Source organism: Solea solea, chromosome 18, assembly GCF_958295425.1.
Source record: "Solea solea chromosome 18, fSolSol10.1, whole genome shotgun sequence".
NCBI classification, from domain to species: Eukaryota; Metazoa; Chordata; class Actinopteri; order Pleuronectiformes; family Soleidae; genus Solea; species Solea solea.
In genome coordinates this window covers 1,838,944-1,859,050 of record NC_081151.1, presented here as the reverse complement: position 1 = coordinate 1,859,050, position 20,107 = coordinate 1,838,944, and the positions used below count along the sequence as shown (strand labels likewise).

Below are 20,107 nucleotides of genomic sequence, written 5' to 3'. Positions count from 1 at the left end.
TGCCTCCTCGTCTGCCCGCTGTCTCGTCCGACAGAGTCTCCCTAATACCTGACTCACTCTGGTCAAAACACATTTAAATTCCTAGCTGAGACCAGTGGAAATGTATTTAATCAGCATTCACTCCCGAGTCAAATGACTCAGCGATGCACGCTGGTTTTTAATCGGCTTTGGCTGCAACTCGTAGGAGTGGGAATACAAGACCCAGGCGAACGTGCTAATTTCTTCTTCTTCTTCTGCATCTTTTCTGGAACAATTGCAAATTCCTGCATCATTTCTGGTGCAAAGAGCTAAAATGCCTCTTCATTAGCATAGCCGCTAGCCATGCATGTTCTTGGCAAACCTAACTTTTTACAGCTTAGGCCAGCACTCTTTTTTTATTTCATTTCATTACCTCCTTAAAATAATTCACTTCCCATTGAGTCTGCACGAGAAACCAAAGATACAAACACAGTAAAGACTGTGGTGTTGCTGTCGTTTCCTTTGTGTTTTTAGTGCATTTATGACATCACATATTACACATGGGTGGAGAAACACCACAGACCAGACCAACCACTGGCAACAGGAATGGTGTTAATTGCCTCTTTTTTTTTTGCTGGTTCACTAGGGTTCAAAACCCATGGGTGGAGTATTGAACAGGACCCGCACTGTAGCTTCTCTCACCTGGAAGCGAGTCCTCTCAGCAGCATATCTCTGGTAGTGTGCCATGGCCTGCAGCACCTTCTTGTGTCCGTCAGGCACCAGGCACACGGCACCGAGGATCTCCAGCACGGCCACCTTGGTCTTGACGTTCTCTGTCCGCAGGCTCTGCGAGATGGTGTTGATGCTCTGCGGGTGGGCGAGCACGTGAGCGCGGCCCTGCGAGTTGTTCATCAAGGCCTTGATGCAGCCGATGACGGAGGTGTGGACGCGGCTCTCTGACGTCTCGTAGTCCATGCTGCGCAGGAAGTTGAGGAGGCAGGTGAGGCCGTCCAGCTCAATGAAGCGTGTGACGAACCTGAGTCGGGGCAAAAGTGGGTGCAGATGAAGTATAACAGCTGGAAAGTAGAGTGTGAAAACTGCATTTAACTAGAGAATTGTTGTAGTTAGTGAAGAGTCTGCAGCACTTTCATTCTGTTATAAGAGAAGTTTGCGTTTATGCTTTTTTTCGATTTGGAAGTTGACATTCTTTCATAAATGTGGCCAGAAACAGACTCCATTATGAACTGGTCACGGTCTTGAAGTGACCCTCATATGAACAAAAGAACAAGACCACATCGTACTATGTTGAGTACAGCATGCTATTGTATGAAAGTAAACAACACCGAGTACAGTTTTATGTGCAAGTCACGGAGCAGTGGAAGTCAACACATGTATATGGACGTGCATTACACTTATATCCATTTGGGGCTTTTTGGAGGCAATTTCTATCTACTTTTTCAATATCATAATTATTGTTATTCACTTTCCATGTAGAATATTCTACAAACCAAGAATGTCATTGCAGTGATAAGTTGTTTATTTCTGCACAAGATAATAACAAACCCTGTCAAACAACTGAAACAAAACAATACTGAACCTACGCATTTCATTTACTGACATTTGCTTTGCTCATGCTACAGCCTGTACACCACAGGTGATAAGATCCATGTCCTATTGTTCACATAATGCATCCTCTAACATCTCACAGTTAAACCCTTCCCGAGTTTAAAGCCCTGACCCGCACTACGAGACGGCAGCAACGCTGCAGACACGTCACTGAACTGTAAGATTTCACACCAAAAAGGTTATCTGGGTTCGAGCCTCATTAGCTGAACTAATTATAAACGAGCGAGTCAAGAACCTCTGTGCCTGAATGACAGGCAGGACATGTAAACACTGAGGGATGTCACGTCTTGTCAACACACTGTGGGCCGTTTTATAAATGACCTTCCCGCTCCCACCAAGATTCCTGAAAGGCCTCATAAATTATTTCAAACAAATGAGGGCTTGTGTCAGGAAAAGAGCCAGAGCGAGAGGAAAAGAAGGATGCACGCAGAAAGCCAAAGGGACAGTGAGGACAGACAGAGACGGTGCAGCAGTTGAGATTTAGACGAGTTCCTCTTTTGCCTGATGTATTTACTCTGATGTGAGAAGTTCATTCGCGGAGACAGACGCGGAAAAGAACATGGTACAAAAATGTAAACCATCAAGTGATTATCCTATATCCTCTTAGTTCACACATGATCCATCTCAGACTTACATGCATGTAAGCACTCACTCACACACACACACACACACACACAGAGAGAGAGTCTTTACCTGGTATGACCAGTAAATCTCTCAGTAATCCACTCCCTCTCACTCCCAGTGGCGCCTGAATGAGATCAAGAAGATCACACTACACGCATGCATGTCTCAAGACAACTGTCCCTGACCAAGTATTTACTTCTCAGAGAACAAAAACAATGAAGTTTCAAACTCCACTTGACAGCATGGTAGCAAAAAAAAAAAAAAACTAATCCAACACATAACATTTGATTTTATTCAGATGTAAAACAGGCACTGGAAACAGATCCAACCGTTAAAAGACTTTCAGTGACAAGAGTTTGGCCGTCGGGATGTCCAGTGATGTCCCGAGATTTACGAGGCCACCTCGGAGAAAGACGGGATTAAGAGTAGATGTGAAATTATGCTACACATCCTCTCCATCCTTGGAGTCTAGAATCAAAGGCGTCGTCAAGATTCAAAGCTCCACTTGTTGGATTTTTCGCTCTGCTGGCCTGTCAAGAGCCTGCCAGAAAAACACACACACACACGAGTGGGCAAGAACTCACCCTATGCATCATAACCCAATGCATGTGCGTGTGTGTGTGTGTAGTTGAAGTGGGAGGACAGATGCATGCAAAGGAGTTCACGCAAACACACGTCTGGCTCTTTAAAACGATATTCAGCAGCGACTAATCATGTGCACGGTTAACAAAACCTTAGAAGCCGACATCCAAAACTCCTCTCCCTCCTCCTCCTCCTCCTTCCACATCTTTCATTTTCTCTCCAGTGAGCACTTGACTCAATGGATCCCATCTCCTCCGACTTTGGAGTCTCCCCTCGTCTTCTCTGACATTCACGCTCGGCCGAGTGGCGTGCCGCCCTCCTCTTTTCTCCTCGCTCTTCTTTTTTTTTGGAACCGCCGCTGCATTCTTGAAAACCCGCTGGGTTTGCGTTCAAGACGGCTATGGTGCTCGACGACTGCTGCGTACGACATGAGCCTGAGCAGAGCTGAACAATACAGAGGCTGAGCCAACCACACACACACACACACATTCAGTTCTTTAGACAGACAAAAGAAAGAAGTGAGGACTGTAACTTGGAAGACTAAACAAAAGTGAGCAAAGAATGACTGTGATGTGTGTTGAGTCGGGGCCAAGGATGATAGAAGGTGATGCTAGGTTTGCTGCAGATTGCAATTTAAAATCGAGACCCAGGGATATTTATTTTTTCACGTTATTAAAAAACTACCAGTGCTTCACGTGATCCATCTTTAAAACATTAATCTTCGGCGATCTAAAAAGAGCAAAACCCCCTCAAGCAGAAGCAGACGATATTCCGAGCGAGCGCGGGGCGAGCGCAGAAAACTAATCCAGATGCTCAAATTGAAGTTCAGAAATCCATTCCAACCAAATGGGCTGTTGAGGTTTTCAGCTTGACAGACAAAACATCCTGGCTTTTTGAACCGAGGATGACCCTGTGTGGCAGACGGGCGGTCAAGAGTTCAGCTTGGCCTCAAAGCCTGACCACACACTTCTAAGTGCACACATAAAATCAAGTGATCGTGCGCTGCTGCTGCTGCTGCTGCTGCTGCTGCTGCTGCTGCTGCTGCCCGACTTTCTTCTGTCGTTCGTAAAATCACCACGTACACACACACACACACACACACACACTGAGGTGCTGCATGAGTCACACACCATCTATCACCCCAGCGCTCACATTTAAATAAAAGGTATTTGATGTGAAGCCCAGTGTTTGACTGGGGTAAAATATGAGCCGAACAAAGGGTAACAAACATAAAACTGACACATTGCTACATATGACCAGACAACAATGAAACCCATGGACACTGTGCACATCTGTGCACATCTGTGCACATCTGTGCAGTGCAGCACAACATAGCAGAGCATTGAGGGAATGACTGGGTTTATTTATTAAAGCCATGTTGATGATTGATTTAATGTGATATTAACATGAAATTAAATAGAAACAGTTTGCGCCGTGCCGGGACTATATCGTGGAAATGTGCCATTAGAGGAATCACCAGTGTTGTGGACACTCTGCTTCACTCCACCTTTTCCCTGCTCTCCATTTGTTTGTTGCCATTAAAACACAAACCCCTCTTTAACTCTCTCTGCCTGCATCTACACACCTGGCCCTCTTTCCCTTTAACTGCTAAAGGAGCAGAGGGTGAGAAATGTGCGCTCTGAGAGAAGCAAAAACACGGCTCCATCCAAGACTCTTTCAAGGTGTGATACTCCACTCCACCATTAATGTTTCTACTAATATGTGAAAACAAATATAAAGTTCTCCCTTTTTTCAAAGTAGAAGCTTTGAGAGATCCAGCAGCTAAATGTTTTGAGGGATAATATTTGCATGTGGTGGTGGCAAATCGTCCAAAGGGTTATTGACACAGGAGGACGACGGCTGCAGTCCGCTCGAGTCAATATTCTTGCTGGAAGAAATTTACAGAAACAATGGTCATGCGAGCCGCTCTGGGAAGCAACGCAATGCTCTGCTGACGTGAGCCTGGGACTGCAGTGCATTCTGGGTCAACACAGCCTCGCTGACCCCCGCAAAAAAAACCTCATTTCCTGTCCTCCTGGAGTCATTACACCACGGAAATGACAGTGATTGAAACACAGGATGTCTTGACTAAAAGCACGGGGACGTAAACATGAGTGAGAGAATGACTCAGCAGATCAACGACCTTCATGTAAATGCATTTAACAGTGAAGTTTAAACCCCAAAACTGTACAGATATGATGTGACTGCACAGCTGTCTCACATGTTTACTAGAACTAAGACTCGGCTGTATGTGAGTAAGCATGCATCCGTAAACATTTAAACTCCATCCGACGGCTGATAAACAAAGCGATAATAGACGGCAGAGAAAATGACATGAGCTGCGAGTTCATGTAGGAAAATAATTCAATTAAATTTCAAAATGACGCCAATTTTATGGGTGTTTATATGTTTTAAATAAGTACACTATACACTAATCTAACTAATACAAATGTAAACGATTCAAAACTATTTCTGGTCAGTGGGAAAGTTCTTCAACAGCAGGGATAAAGATGTCCTGCTGTTGCTGCTCAGAGACAGAGTCAGTGTTTGATACAGTCCAGTCGCTCTGAAATAGTGTTGTCATTTCAGTGTGTGTGTGTGTGTGTGTGTGTGTTGTGCCAAGTCTTCATTCTGCCAGCATTAGATCACTGTTCCTACAGTAGCTGCAGTGCTTCAGACGTTATAAATGCCACCGGAGTGATGTTTGCTCGCAAACAGGAGCATGAGTTTTACTGAAGAAAACACATTGTTGTTTTCTCTATTCCCACGGTTCTCAAACTGTGGAACTGGTGGCACCACCAGTGGAACGCGAGCTTCCTCTGGTGGTACTTGGGAGGAAAATCAGAAATACGGTTCCACTGTAAATACCAGGGTGTGTGATCGGAGAAACAAATAACAATAAATAAGTTAAATGATAATAATTAGAGTCGCCTTATCTCCTAATTTGGCTATGAAGTACAGTATGTGTGAGGAAGAGGAGGATGATGAGCGAGCAGATTATCTTATTGGGAATAAATCTGTGGAAAGTCTGTACCTGTCTTTGCTCGATGACGATGAACTTTGTCTCTTACTGAGCAGATTATTGACTTTGTTTCTTGTCATTTCTTCTGGTCTCTTCAGATCTTTAACCTAAACAAGTTGCTTTGGTTACACTCACATCAAGTTAGGTCATCACGAACTTAAAAGATTGTGGTACGATTGCAGTTTGAATTAGTTTATATTAAACAGAACGACGTGTTGAAGTTGGTTTTTGACAGAACGGAGAACATTTTCAGTGACTTATACTGGGCCTGGGAGTGACCGTGATATCAGTGGGTGTCTTGGTGACAATGTGGCGTCTTGTGCGCTCTGCCTGGCACCCGGCACACTGTGGCCCCGCAGAGCAGACTGAGGGCACAAGGGCACCTCTTCACATCCACACCCAGCTGCCTCTGTGCAACGCCAGAGGGAAGGAGGGTGGGAGGCCGTTTCAGGCAGGCGTCCAAACACAGACATGAATCAAAGCTCAATACGGACAGACACCAACACCATCATGTCTCACACGGGGACAATATGGATACACACAAAGGGACGCCGGAGAGTCCACTTTCAAACACTGCGCGTCCCTTTTGTTGTGTGTGACAGGTGAGGTGTGTTTGTCACAAAGCTGGGACGTGGCGGGACATTAACACGCTGCCCAGACTTTCCCTGGGCACACACAGAGACTGTGGGACACACCTGCTCCACACATCAGTGCCATTGTGCCAAAAAAACATTTGCGTGCTAATGAGCAAAGACTCACAGAGAGCAGTGTGGCTGCAAACGCAGCACTGAACAGCGTTGAAGAGGGAATTATAGCCACCTTTGTTAAGGTAAAATGAGGTCCATAAATAAAAGAGTGAATGAGTGGAAGCACAAGAAAGATGCATCAAGAGTGAAGTGTCTAAAACTGTCCCGGGGTATTTACCACAGCTGATTCCCTTCAACTGCAAACTTCTTATTCCTACCCTGACACTGAACTGCTGTTTGTTTCCTGCGTGTTATTCTTTCACGTAAAAGCAGTTCATGTGAATCCATCCACAGTAGAAAGTTTGTTTTTGGACCATAAAACACTTCATTATCCCAATTCAGTAGCAAAGAGGCCAAAAGAGCAGTTGATACGGACGAATGTGAGCAGGTTTCAAATCAGATTTAATGTTTAATCAGAGCATCCACAGGCTCCCCCCTTCAACGAGTCCCTGGAACGGATCAGTTTTATATTTTATGACCGTTACAGGGATGAGTAATATTTTGAAATGAAACTTAAATCATTAATTTCCTCCGAACATTTTGGAGCACTTTGGCTTCAAAGTTAATCTTGGCTCATCCCACGGTCTTAGGTCAGTTTCACCGGAGTGAAGGCTGGAGCTCTTTCATTCATATCCAATCCCCTCACTGAACCGACAACATTATAAAGATGTTTTATCCACTGATGCTAATTATACCATTTAAAGTGTAGTAGAAGACAATGAATATTAAGTTAAAAGATAAGCTCTTTATAAAGTACTTTTTACAAACTATTCACTATTTTGAAGAACTACATGTAGCTTGTACCTTTCCAGACGTCCATGTTCTTAGACTCTGAGAGTTGTTTCCTTGTTTCCAGCCCCACACATGAGCAGATACAAACATAAATGTGGACTATTCTGAAACACACGTAACCCAGACATGACCCAGACACAAAGTGTCCTGAGTATTTGTCACTCTGCACATTAGTCACTTAATAACTGCCCTTGAGAAAACTCAACACCCCCAGTTTGGCACAGACCACTGCATCACACAACTGGCACAGGCTTGACTGACAGCTGCAAAGGAGCTGATGATGAGGGAAGCGGGGCGGTGTTGTATTCGTTCATGTGTCCTTGAACATTTTCTTTGTGGTAATGACTGAGGCAGAACAGCTGTCGATGGCCATAACAGGGGAAGAGAAATTTGGAGTGCGGATCTAAAAATATCCTTTAATTGCTGGTATTTCAGTTTGAAGTAAGTGGACCCCTTTGTTGGGACAAGAGCCTGCGAAGCCGTACTGTTGCATGTTATATCTGCTGGATTTACTAAGTGTGACATTGATTTAACCAGTCCAAGAGTGGGAATGCATGACTGATGAGCGTCGCACAATGCAGGTCTCTGTACGGTCTGAGGGGAAAAAAAACAACTCACCTCATTGGCTGAGTCCGAAGTGCTGTCTTCAGATCTTCCACCACCTTGTTCCTCATTTCCATTTCCTCCTCGTCAAAGGCAAACAGGGTCTGCATCTGCACAGATTGGGGAATACATATGAAGCTTGCAGTTTTTGTGTGAATGATTGCTCTCCATCACATGGTATCACAGTATCATCAGTGACACGCTGCTTATTGGCATAACTTCTGGATTTTTCACTTTTACTTAAAGTTCCATTGTTTCCACTAGGTCAACTAGGTCAAACTTAAATATAATTTGGCAATAACACCACAGAAACTGAACTGTGTGAACAGTTCTACAACATGTCAAAACAAGTCAGGCAGACAATTAGCTTCAATTAAGCCTTTAACAAATTGGGTAAATAATAAAGAAAACACTTTGACAGTGGTGATGTTAACGCATCATCACTGCTTCCCTCAACGACATCAAAGAGCCACTGTGCTCCAATTAGTCCGGGCCACAGGGCGTCTGTTCAGCCTCTCCAGGCTTTTTCCACAGCAGCACCACTGCCAAGAAGCGCTGAGGTCCAAACAAAGAGAGTGGTTCAGCAAAAGAGAAAGTGGCTCAAAGTGGGTGCCTTTTAATGTACATGAAAGTATGATATTGCTTAAAAGTAAACCCCCTTTTCTCCTACCTCTATCAAAGCCATCATAAATGACATGCATGTCATAGTCGGGTGGAAATATTTACAGTGGGAGCAGCCAGTGTTGGACAAACAGCAGCCGCATGGCAAACTGAATCCACCCCATGTTTGACTACCTTCAACAGCTCCGGTCCGTCCAGCGAGCGAGACTGTTTAATCTAGAAACAGCGCAGTCAAAACATCCATCCAGTCGACTTAGCCTCAAGTCCAGATGGTTCACGGACCGCGTGCCAAGAAGGGAAAAAAGCTCTGGCTGCACTTTGTCTCCGCGAATAAGCTCATACTGTAGTCAATGGGAAGTTGGACACAACAAGTGTTGGGGTGAATGAATGATTCGGTCATGCTGTGAGCCAGTTTACCATGTCAGTTAGTCTGGCCAAATGGCTCCTTCCTACATCTGTTATTTGTAAAATGATTCTAACCTGTGGCCAACATACACATACGGATGCTATTAAAGCCAGTTGGTAAACCAGCACAAGGTACTTCCCTAAATTCTTATTATGGGAAGTGCCCCCCAGAGCCAGACCTGCGCCTCCGAGCTAATTGTCAGTGCGTCGTTTTGCTGAGTGGGCGATGAGTGCAGCTCATCAAAACCTTAATTTGGAACATGTGTATCAATGATGCATCAAGATTTTAAAAAAAAAAAAAAAACACACACACACACTAATTTAAAATAAATAAAGACAAATAATATTATTTTTTTAGAAAAAAAAGTTGGACAGAGCACAAATATTTGATTAAGCAAACAAAATAGGAACTGAAAACTACAGCTAATATCCTGTTGTTCCCATGTGGATTAAAACTAACAACTGTAATTCTGTGGATTTACTTTATGACTGGAAACATGTATTTAACCGTGCAGCTGCAACACATTTCATGTGCAAGTGCAAAAGTGCCGCCGTCTTTTCTGCTAAAGAGCATTTTTAAGTGTGATTGCTTGATCGAGTCCAGCACAGGAACACTGGGTGTGAGCTTTCAGGTCCCGTCACAGGTCAAAGAGAGCCAAAACTACCTTTAGAGAACTTTAACAACTTTTTGTCACTTTGTTTAAATGATGATGTATAAATGAAGATCTGATGAATCTACAGGAAACAACAAATGTAGGGCCACACTTGATGCCTTTGAATACTGACTCCTAAATAAACACTTCCTTGCTAAATAATAAATACATTTGTCCATGTAAAGACAGGCTGCAGGATCTTTTTATTTGATACTTTGAGTCCTGTCACCAGTCCCTGAAAATAAGCTTCTGCTGGGGACCTGGTCTGAAGCAGATCCCTCTAACTGACACTAACTGTCTGAGTTTGACTTTGAAGCACGAGAAGCTGCAAGAAAGATTTTTCGATGCATTTCTTCACATCACTGGTAGAAAAACAAAGCTTCCCGTTGCCTCTGTGTTTGATCTGGTGACAGTTTTAATCCAGGTGGGAGCTCTGCAGCTCGGACACAGCAGGGCTATAGAAACTCTTGTCAGAGTCGAGAGGATGTTTGAGTTATCACTCTGTGGTCAACGAGCAACCCCAGAGAACTGACATGGTTTTATGAATGAACATCAAGACAGTGGTTGCACGGTAATCTCTCTGGGTGGCAAAATGAAAATGAGATCATCCAGTAAATCAGCTCCTGTGGATGGGATCCGTCCCTGGTGAGCTCCTCTGTGAGCCAAGCTATAAAGTCATGGACCAGCATCACATTTTAAAACGCTCTCATGTCCAAAGTCTGTCTGGAGCACAGAGATGGGGAGAATAAAAGGAAATTGGTTGGAGTTATGACGGAAAAAGAGAGATTGTGATTAAGTGGAAGTCACACGAGAGTCCACGCTCAATGAAGGCTGTGAAAAGACATCTTCAAAGAGTTATTTAATCTATTACGGGGTCATAAAATGTCTTCCATTTCTTTCAAAGATATAATTTTGGTCGTTTCAAATGTGAATTAATTTGTTTTGCTCCCCCCCGCCCAGAGCTATTACACCAAACCCACTATATAATATGAGTTCAATTATTTATACAGTCGTTTCTTTTACTGGCACTAGTTTTAAGAAAAATGTAAAGGTCCATATAGCCAACTACACAGTAGACTATAAACCCGTGATTTGCAGAGACCTGTTTTACAGTAGTGAAGTCTAAAAGAAAAAAAAGAAAACCAAAGGCAGAAGCATAACTTTGACAGAGTGTCTGACATCTATTAGCACAGAGGCACCGCTGCAGCCCGAGTGGATTTAAAATTCTTGGCAACTCACAAATCAGCGCTTTCTCTTCACTTCACTTGACTGAAAATACCGTGTGTGCACGCATGTGCCGTTGTAAGAAAATGACAGAAAAAGTGTTGCTCCAGAGCTCAGGTACCAGTGTTAAGTGTAAGGGTAACTACCTCACGTCTCCTCAGTGGAGCCCGTAAACAAAAACAGCTGCAAAAATAGCAGCGCACTCAGTGTGAAATGTTGACACAGACATTATTGGCCAGAAAACCACAGAAAATGGCAATAAACAGATATTAAATGTCATTACATGTTGGCTCTGTGTTTAAGGTGCCCGGTGTAAGTTATGGTTGAAGGCTTTATCTGATTCTGGAAAGGCTATATTATAAGTGGGTAAAAAAAGAAAAACAACAACAGCCACTGGAATGCTCAAGAGTCTGTAGTTGATACATGAGTCTCCTGCCAGACGTGCATGACTGTCTCCACCATTATCTTCCTAAGTCTCTAAATTTCACGATAACATGTCGTCCTTTAGGAACCACTCTAGAAAATGTCATGTTTTACGATCTACAAACATTTGGGAGCCAACTTGTCGTCACATAAGAACTTTGGGGTCAGAGGCCACTGGCACCAAACAGCCAGTGGCTAAATCTACGACCAAATATCATAAATTACATAGGAGCAGTAACTATATCAGTGATACTGTGGAGGACAGTTTTTGGTGTTTACGTTGGCAGCCGCACATGCTAGAAATAATGAATATTGTTATGCTGGCTTTGCTCCTGGACTTTTAACCGTCCCATTCCCACTGACTCAACTACTGAGAGTCTAAATAGGCTGTTTGTCATCACTGTGTGTGAATGCTGGGGTCACAGTGAAGGAATGTGCTCATGCACATCTAACAAGCAGTCAGCAGGGAGACGATAAAAGCCAGCCAAGAGAGAAATCTGAGAAAGACTGAGTGAATGGTGACCTCTCCAGAGTCACAAGCCTGAAGTGCAGACATTCACTCAGCGGAGTGGACTTACAGCAGCCATGGAGTTGATGCGGTCGATGTAATAGTCCGGCCAACTGGTCGCCAATTTGTTGGGGTCCTCTTGCTCCTGTGCATGGAAACAAAGACGGATCGAATCAAACACAGCAGCCACATTCATTCATTCATTCGAGTTCAATTGCACACAGATTGTACATATTAACACTTATTGGTACATATTCTTAATGTATACACCAGGGCTATGAATTGGCAAGAGTTTCTTGGACTAAAAATACTTATTAAGTAGAGTTGAGGGAGAAGGAGGGTCAAACGGCTGAAAGTCTGCTGCCAACTGTGTTGGTTTGAGGCTTAACAACAACAACAACAACACAACACAACTGTCAACAATATTTCCAAATCTACGGAGGCCTCGAGGTGACATATATGGTAAAAAAAAAAATTGTGCACGCGAGATAACTCGTAACGGATTTTTTTTTTTTAAAGCGCGCGCGCTTTATAACTCGCACGCGCGATTTACCATGTCGCACGCGCGAGATAATTAGCCGCACGCAGCCCTGTAGCGTAAACAACCCTCATTTAAGCTAGCGAAACTCCGAAAGGATCTACGCATTTATTTTCCTAAACATTATATCACAACTTGTGACAATACAATTGTTAAGGTCCTTAGGGTAATAACTGTTGATGGTTAGTGTTTATTTTATTTACTTGCGCCAAATTGTCATTTTCGGGGTGTTTATTGATCCGGCGGTTAGCCTAATATGCTACCGGCATACAGTAAACATCCTGTGTTAGCGGAAACAGGCAACGTGCATATCCGGCTATGAAATCGGACGTAGCACCCTTTCAAAATACGATTTCCGGGTCCAAACGCTTCGTTGAATCAAAACACAACAACAGCCGAACATGTGAACAATTAGGATCACCTCTTTCTTCAGTGAGTTGATCTGTAAAATGACAGATATGTTGTTTTGTTTTGTTTTTTAAACTCACATCTGTTCAAACAACGGGAAACTACAGAATCCTGCTCCGTACATATCAATATCACCATGAAATATTGGGATATTTTAGTGTAAAGTTGTTGTCTTGCATCCGACATATCCACTGGAAAACTGTTTTTATAACGGGGAGTAGCAGCGTTCATTCAACAAGCACCACACCAGAGCCACAGTATTAACAATGTGAACACTTTGACATGAGGGCTGTCCTTACAGTGATGAATGATAAGGCTCTGACCTTTCATCAAGAGTCTAAATTGTAAATTTAGCCCACGAAAAGGATATGGCGGAAATACTTCAGATGAATTTTGATATGAATATTTATGCTTCTGATAACACAAGGCCAAATCATGGACGGACTCCAGACACGTGCAATTTTCTGGAGCTCAGGCCTCTTTTCATTTTGATATTATTCCTTTGTTAAAGCGTCTCACATCTATTATGCATGTGGACCGGTTTATTTGACAAACTATTTCCCTTTAATAGATTCATCCTTGGGGTTCTGACCTTAGCTCCATACTTTAATATCCACAGATCTGCCTGTGCATAAGAGTTGGTTGTGGCGTCTGAGAGTGTTTGTTCACTTGTCTGAGATTTTATTACACTGTGAGATACAGAAAAAAGACACAACAGCCTTGAGGAATCAAGTGTCCTCCACATTCAATGTCAAATAGCTGCGTCTGAGATCAGTCTGACCTGCGAAATCCTACAAGGAGAGATGCCACGAGCAAGAAAGACACCCGGGAATACACAGACCACGTCGCTCGCTCACATCTGGTCTTGTTTAGCTCCGAGCACTGGTGGACATTGTTGTTGCTCTCGTTATTGGAAGCACGTCAGCGAGAGTCTGAAAGTCCCAGTGTGCTCCATTCATGCATAATTGGCTTTGTAAGGTAATTCTTTGAAAAGACTTTCAGTGACACTTACATCTTAAAAAATGCCACTTCAAATTCAAAAACTACATTGACTTTTGAAAGCACTTGTCTGTATAGATTTGGTGAGACCACAGGGCCCTGACTGATTTCAGGCTTCAGCTGACGTTGTTTTCTTCTGCGTGTGTCATTTATGGAGTGTGAGAGAGTCGTATCACAGACAACAGAGACAATCCAGATGTCTTACTTTCTACTAAAACCTACATAAAGCTGCAGGAACAGACCGTTCAGAGGATCCATCAACTAACGTTTCTCTGGCTGAGGCCACAATAAAAGGAACATAGAATAAACACACAGAGAAAGGTAAAGGAGAATAAATCTATAATTTGAGACTACGTGTTGTCCATTTATGGGAGGGGGCGGGGCCGGGCGGTGTGTATTCTATCTAATAACTTAAAAACATACAGTGACCACAGGAATTTCATTACTTCATTTAGAACACCTAATGACTACTTGCTGTATAACAGCATCATAACAGTGATTATGTGGCCTCATAGTGTATATTACACATAAAATGACTTTATAAGTCATTATAAAACTATTTATTATCATTAATGCCTATAACTATGACTGTGAAGCATAATAATCATACCATATTATAACGCCCTGCATGATAATGCTTTATCAAAGTCAATATTATAATGTTCCACCAATTTAGATGAGATTGGTCTAAGTTTATGCACAACAAGATCAAACAAGACCAACGTCAAAATCCTCTTGTTACGTCAAGTTTCCCAATGAACGTCACACAATCTTTGACTCTGTGGACGTGAGTTTCAGTCTCAGTCTCAGTCTCAGTGAGCGTTGTTTCTGATCTGCAGCAGCCCATGCCCGCTTTAACAGCAATTCTAAAACAACAACAGCAGCTTGTGTTTTCCACTGTGCTGCTGACACGCTCAGGACGCGATGCCAGACAGATCCTGACGCTGAGATTAACAACTTAACTGCCTCTCTCTCTCTGGCCCTTCAGCCAAATTACAGCCGCCGACACACCCCTCGAAAACATGTCGAGTCCAATGCAGCGTTCGCTCTGGCAGTTTCACGAGCCAACAGCAAAGTACTGTAATTATCATCTCGTTTTTTGGACAAATGAAAAAAAAGTCTGACAACACGAGGTTTGTTCTGGGGGTCCTATATCACGTCGGCCTGCAAACCTTCTGAAAACTCGCCCTTAAGAACAGAATTTCCAGGAGCTGAAGTGTTGATGAGTTAATTCTCGAGTTAAGTTAATCACACATGATGAGCGGTGTTTAAGTCTCCTGATAAGAGGCCAGATTCCGTAGACTGGAGCCTGGATCAAATGAAAAGTCAAGACTCCTGGATGAAAACATTCCTGTCGCGTGTTCCACTGCATCATTGTAAAGTCGAGCACATCGTTCTATTACAGCAATTACACGCCTACACTGCACTGTACATTCCCCCCGTCTGCTGATGTTAAAGATGATTTACAGGAGGACAGGGATCCCCAGCGGTGCATCAGATCTATTTCTTTAACGTGCTCCGCGTTACAAGCATCTGTCCAAGGATATGTTGTTTCTGAGAAGACCCGAATACAGCCAGAGTTCAAGAATATTTTTCCCTGTGTATCTGGGAGGCTGCCATGTCTGTGGGGGCACCTGTTAAAAGAGCAGATGAAATTACATATGTGAGCAGCCCTGCTGTCATGTAGCGAGCCGTCTCAGAGATGTTTAACTTTCTTTAAGGTTTCACCGGCTACAGTTAGTGAACTCAAGATGTCATGTGTGCTTTTAACCCTTAAGAGTCCCTTTAAAAAACTTCCTAATTTGTTCCTAGTGGCAGAAAACGCCACCTTGCCATAAACTGCTGTAAAAACACATTTTTTTCAATTTTAAATTAGTCAATCTTTTAAAGCTACTTCAGCCTGAAATATACATATCAAATATTAATAATATTTTTGAAATATTAACCCTTTAAGGGCCATTTTGTTTTCACAACTCCACTGTTTTTTTATTGAAAAAAAACAAAAAAATTACAATAATTTCCATAAAATACATTTCAAGGGGAATTTGATTATAATTATTATTAGGCCCTGGGATGGGTCACTGATTAGCAGAAACATTGATTATGATGCATTGTTATTTTTTTTTTGCAGTATCAGATATTTTGAAAAACTCTTATTTGTTCTGAACGGCAGAAAATGCCACCTTCCAAAACCTGCTGTAAAAATATCATATATTACTATTTGTTTCCACTTTAAAGCTGAAATTCTCCGTTTGCCACAAAGCTAAGCACGTGATAGTCTTAGAGTGCGTTTTCTACTTGTTTCAAACTTATTTATGAGCAACAATAGGGTTATGTCACAATCCACTGTGCGCTTCAACCCCCACATTTACATCCACATTAACATGTTGTGCAGCTCAGCACATTTTCCAGTCTGCGGGCTTTGGCAGTCGACTCAGACCAATCCCTCTTTCACGTGCAGTTCAACTCTCTTGGTGTAAAACAGGCCCAGCATCTATACGTTGGCGATCAGTGAAAATGTTTCCACGCAGTCTCTGGTTTCTCTGGCGATCCGAGTCGACTCGTCCTTGGACGCGCAAACACTCGCTCTCACTGTTCCTCACTGTTCCTCACTGTCCTCAGAGAGGCCCCCGGGGAGACCCTGGCTGCCGCGTGGGGACGTTCACCAGTCGTTCCAAAATCACGACAGTAAAGGCAGGCAAGCACAATACAGAGAGTTAAATAACCTATACTCAAAGAGCACTTCAAGAACAAAAGGACGCAGAACAGCAGAAGCCTACATTTACAGAGGAAAGAGCCCAGTTACAGGAATTTGTATTTGGCAAGAAATGAAAAAGTCTGCAGAAAAAGAAGAGAGTAGTGAATTCACTGCTCAAATACAACACAGAGGTTCATTTATAGATAGAAACAATGATTATTTTCGTTTTTCTTGTATTGAAATTACTTAACAACTGATTAGATGATTAATTAGATTAATTAAGGATGTAGATTGAGTTCTCTCTTTTCGCACAGATGGGTCTGCCATTTTTAGACTTTAGGTTACTCTAGGATCATTCATTCACTCACTCATTTTGATTAATAATGTACCACACTAAGGCCTTATTGTCAAATCTAAATCATTTATTAACAATATGAATGTAACAATAACCAGTTACTGTTGAAATGCAGGGTTTTTCCTCCACTGAATGAGGTCACATGTCTGATTATATCACTTTTCTTCTGTCAAGTGGAATATAGACTTTTTTTTTGTCTGATTACAGTTGTTTGGACAGAATGTCACTTTTGAGAAGTTGTGATTTTAGATGTTTTCGATAAAACAGATTAATAAGTGGCAAGACTACTGTTGAATTAACCAAATGCACATATCAAATATGTCATACTGTAGAGAAATGTCCAGCTACAGGTCCAACGTGTCAGTCGTCCTTCAAATCATCATTTTCCTCATAATATTGTCCGCTCCAGCTGTCACCGCACTGTGCCAGACTACGCAACGAGGGGGGATCGTCTAACATTCCAACAAGCCAGTCTCTCTGCAGGGAATATTTATCTTTGGAAGCCGGGATATAAAGTCTCACCTAGAGACGCAGGAAATGGACAGGATATTGAATTCTGGGAGATTATGTAATGCCGCGCTATCTCTTACAGGTAGTTTATGTTTATGTTATGCGAGTGTTGACACACGCTCGGGCAGGAACCTTTGCCCCGGGGTCACATTAGTTTAAGTGGTGGGGATAAAACACATGTGGGGCATTTAGACCATCAGCCAGTTCATGTTATGGATTATGTCACATGTGCTTGGATGATTTTGGGCTGCAAAACAAATACAGAGCAGGTTCTCTTTAAGAGAACGTCAGGCCTGTAGATAACGGATCTGTGTTCAGGTTTGTATGACGGCTGATGAAGGGCAGTGATGTGCCATCGTTGGCTGATGTGTGTGTGTGTGTGTGTAAACCTCGTCACGAGCAGTAGTCCTCATGGAGACCAAAACCTGGTCCTAATTTCTGATGACTGCTTATGTTAAGGGCTAAGATGTGAATTGTGGTAAGGTCAAAGTTAGGGTTAACTGCCTGTGCTTAAGGTTAGGGATAAGGCTTTGGTTAGGTTTTCCAAATGAATGGAAGTCAATGAGAGTCCTTAAAAGGACGGCAGTGTGAACCTCTGTGTGTGTGTGCGCGTGTGTGTGTGTGTGTGTGTGTGTGTGTGTGTGTGTGTGTTAGATCAGTGAAGCAGTACAAATGTGAGTCAGGAGACCCTGTTTGTCTCCTGGCACTGAACGATTAGCAGGCGTTATTAGATGTTCCACTGTGTTCTCTACCTGAGGGCTGCATGATGCGAATCATGCTTGCAAAACAAGAACACACACACACACACACACACACACACATGTACATGTATTTACCCACACACATAAAGATTTACTTATGCCATCTTGGTTTTAATAAAGTAATATATATATATATATATAACAAACTGATTCTGACTGACCGCGTTTCTAACAAACAAACTAAAGCAGGTAAACAAAAAGTGACGTTGAAGTTTATTATCTGGGAACAAAGTCTCCCTTTACTTCAGAGCAGGGCTGCAACTAACGATTCTTTTCATAATTGATTCATCTGTGAAATGTTTTCTCATTTAATCACTTAGTTATTTGATCCATAAAATGTCTGGAAATTTTTCATCTTTGTTTTCCAAACTGCAAAAATGATGACGTTCTAAAACGTCCTGTTTTGGCCACAAACCGATATAATAATTCCGTTTTAATGATTTCTTTGTTGTATGGACCAAAGGAACCATAAACTATTGACAATTAAGAAGTTGAGGAGCACACTAATCAATTATCAAAACAGTTGACGAATGATTTAGTAATTGATTATTTTATTCATCATTGCAGCCTGACTTAAACATGTATATCACTTGTTTATGAGGAGGTCAACATTGAGTCAATACTTCAGTTCTTACTCTGGAACTTCAAGCTCTAATGTAAGAAAATAAAGTTATAATCTGTGGATGAGCTGTAACTGGAGCAGCTCTGAGTCGTTATGGAAACAAAGATAAAAGAGTAAAGGTTACACGATATCGTGTGAGATGCTAAACAAACTGTATTTTTAAAGTAAGTGTCGTCACCAGGACTGTGACACTGAGGTGATGTTACATCCCAGTGTTATAAAAGAGGATGATACGAGGCAGTGACCTGTATAAAAGCCCCCGAGGCTGCTGTCGCTGCTGGAGTGAGAGGATTCACCCAAAAGACCGGAAACGTTACAAGTTGTTTGAGCTTTGAGAAAAGAGACAAGTGATAAACTGCACTGGTAAATTCTCCTAAAGAGAAACACACACACACACACCTCAGAATGAGTGTGTTGTTTGTTTCACAACCGAGCTTTGTAAAATCAAAGTCTCCTAACGGGGAAACAAAGACAAAAAGCTAGTCAGTGAATATCAAAGAGTCCACACCGTGTGTAAAAATAGCATCACTTATAACAATAGTCCATTTTGGTGACAATAAGCCTTTGCATGGAGCCAAGTGTTATCTAAACACCTATGAGATCTTAGATTAGAACATCTGAACATGTGAAAACGACGGGTCAGACTGAGAATGAGGGCGTTTAAAAGGTGTTTTATGAGCCGTCATACTTATACACGGGTTTCACTAGACTGTGGTAGAAGGAAATTGGCAGTGGTTCTGTGGTTTGCGGTAAATGCGTTGGCACGTTTGTTAAGCAGGTGAACACAAAGTGAGTTTGTTTCCTCGCCGTGGCGTCAGCGACGCCCTCCAAGGGTTATCTAACCATAACAACCCGGGCAGCGGCTCCGGCTGCAGGACACAAGGGAGCCAGTGTTTGTCGCCGTCAGGAGCGGCTGAAGGAAACTCTGCGGTCGCGCAGTCACTCTCGACAACGCGGTGCAGAGTACAGCGCGTGCCGATCACCTGCTCGTGCACATATCGCGAAGTACACGGCTGTTTGTGTCTGTGAGGATTTCTGTGTTCCTGTCTGCATACATACAGATTATAATCCCACACAGTTGTTGTTTATTCCTTACTCTCTATTACATTTATCCTTGAATGAGGGGGTTTTTCCTCAGGCTTTCCACCCTGCACTAATACTCCAGTTTTGCTTTCCACTTCCTGGCCGAGGCACATGGCTTTACCTCAGTCTTAGAGGAAATGATTTCTGACTATGAAATGGGGAAGGAACAAAAAAAACAAAAAACTATATCCTCCCATTGAACCCAGTTTAGGCTTTCTGCCTTTGACTGCAGCACAAAGCCTTCTCATAAACGTCTGCCGTTGCTTTTCAGAGATATTTAATAAGTGATATTGGAGAATGACTGAGCTCAGGCCTTTAATGTGGCTTCATATTTGCAAACGTGCAA

The 20,107-nt window shown here is 42.6% G+C and overlaps 1 protein-coding gene across 3 annotated transcripts in view; it reads right to left on the bottom strand.

Annotated features, from left to right (window-relative positions):
- The window catches only part of daam2 (dishevelled associated activator of morphogenesis 2), an 81,758-nt gene that overhangs the window by 22,072 nt on the left and 39,579 nt on the right, over window positions 1-20,107 (bottom strand). For all 3 annotated transcript variants that reach the window (XM_058614735.1, XM_058614733.1, XM_058614734.1), the window contains exons 4-6: window positions 11,858-11,932; window positions 7,969-8,063; window positions 661-994 (exon numbers count right to left, since the gene is read on the bottom strand). In XM_058614735.1, coding sequence (XP_058470718.1) covers window positions 661-994; window positions 7,969-8,063; window positions 11,858-11,932 — 504 coding nt within the window. The remainder of the gene's footprint in view (window positions 1-660; window positions 995-7,968; window positions 8,064-11,857; window positions 11,933-20,107) is intronic.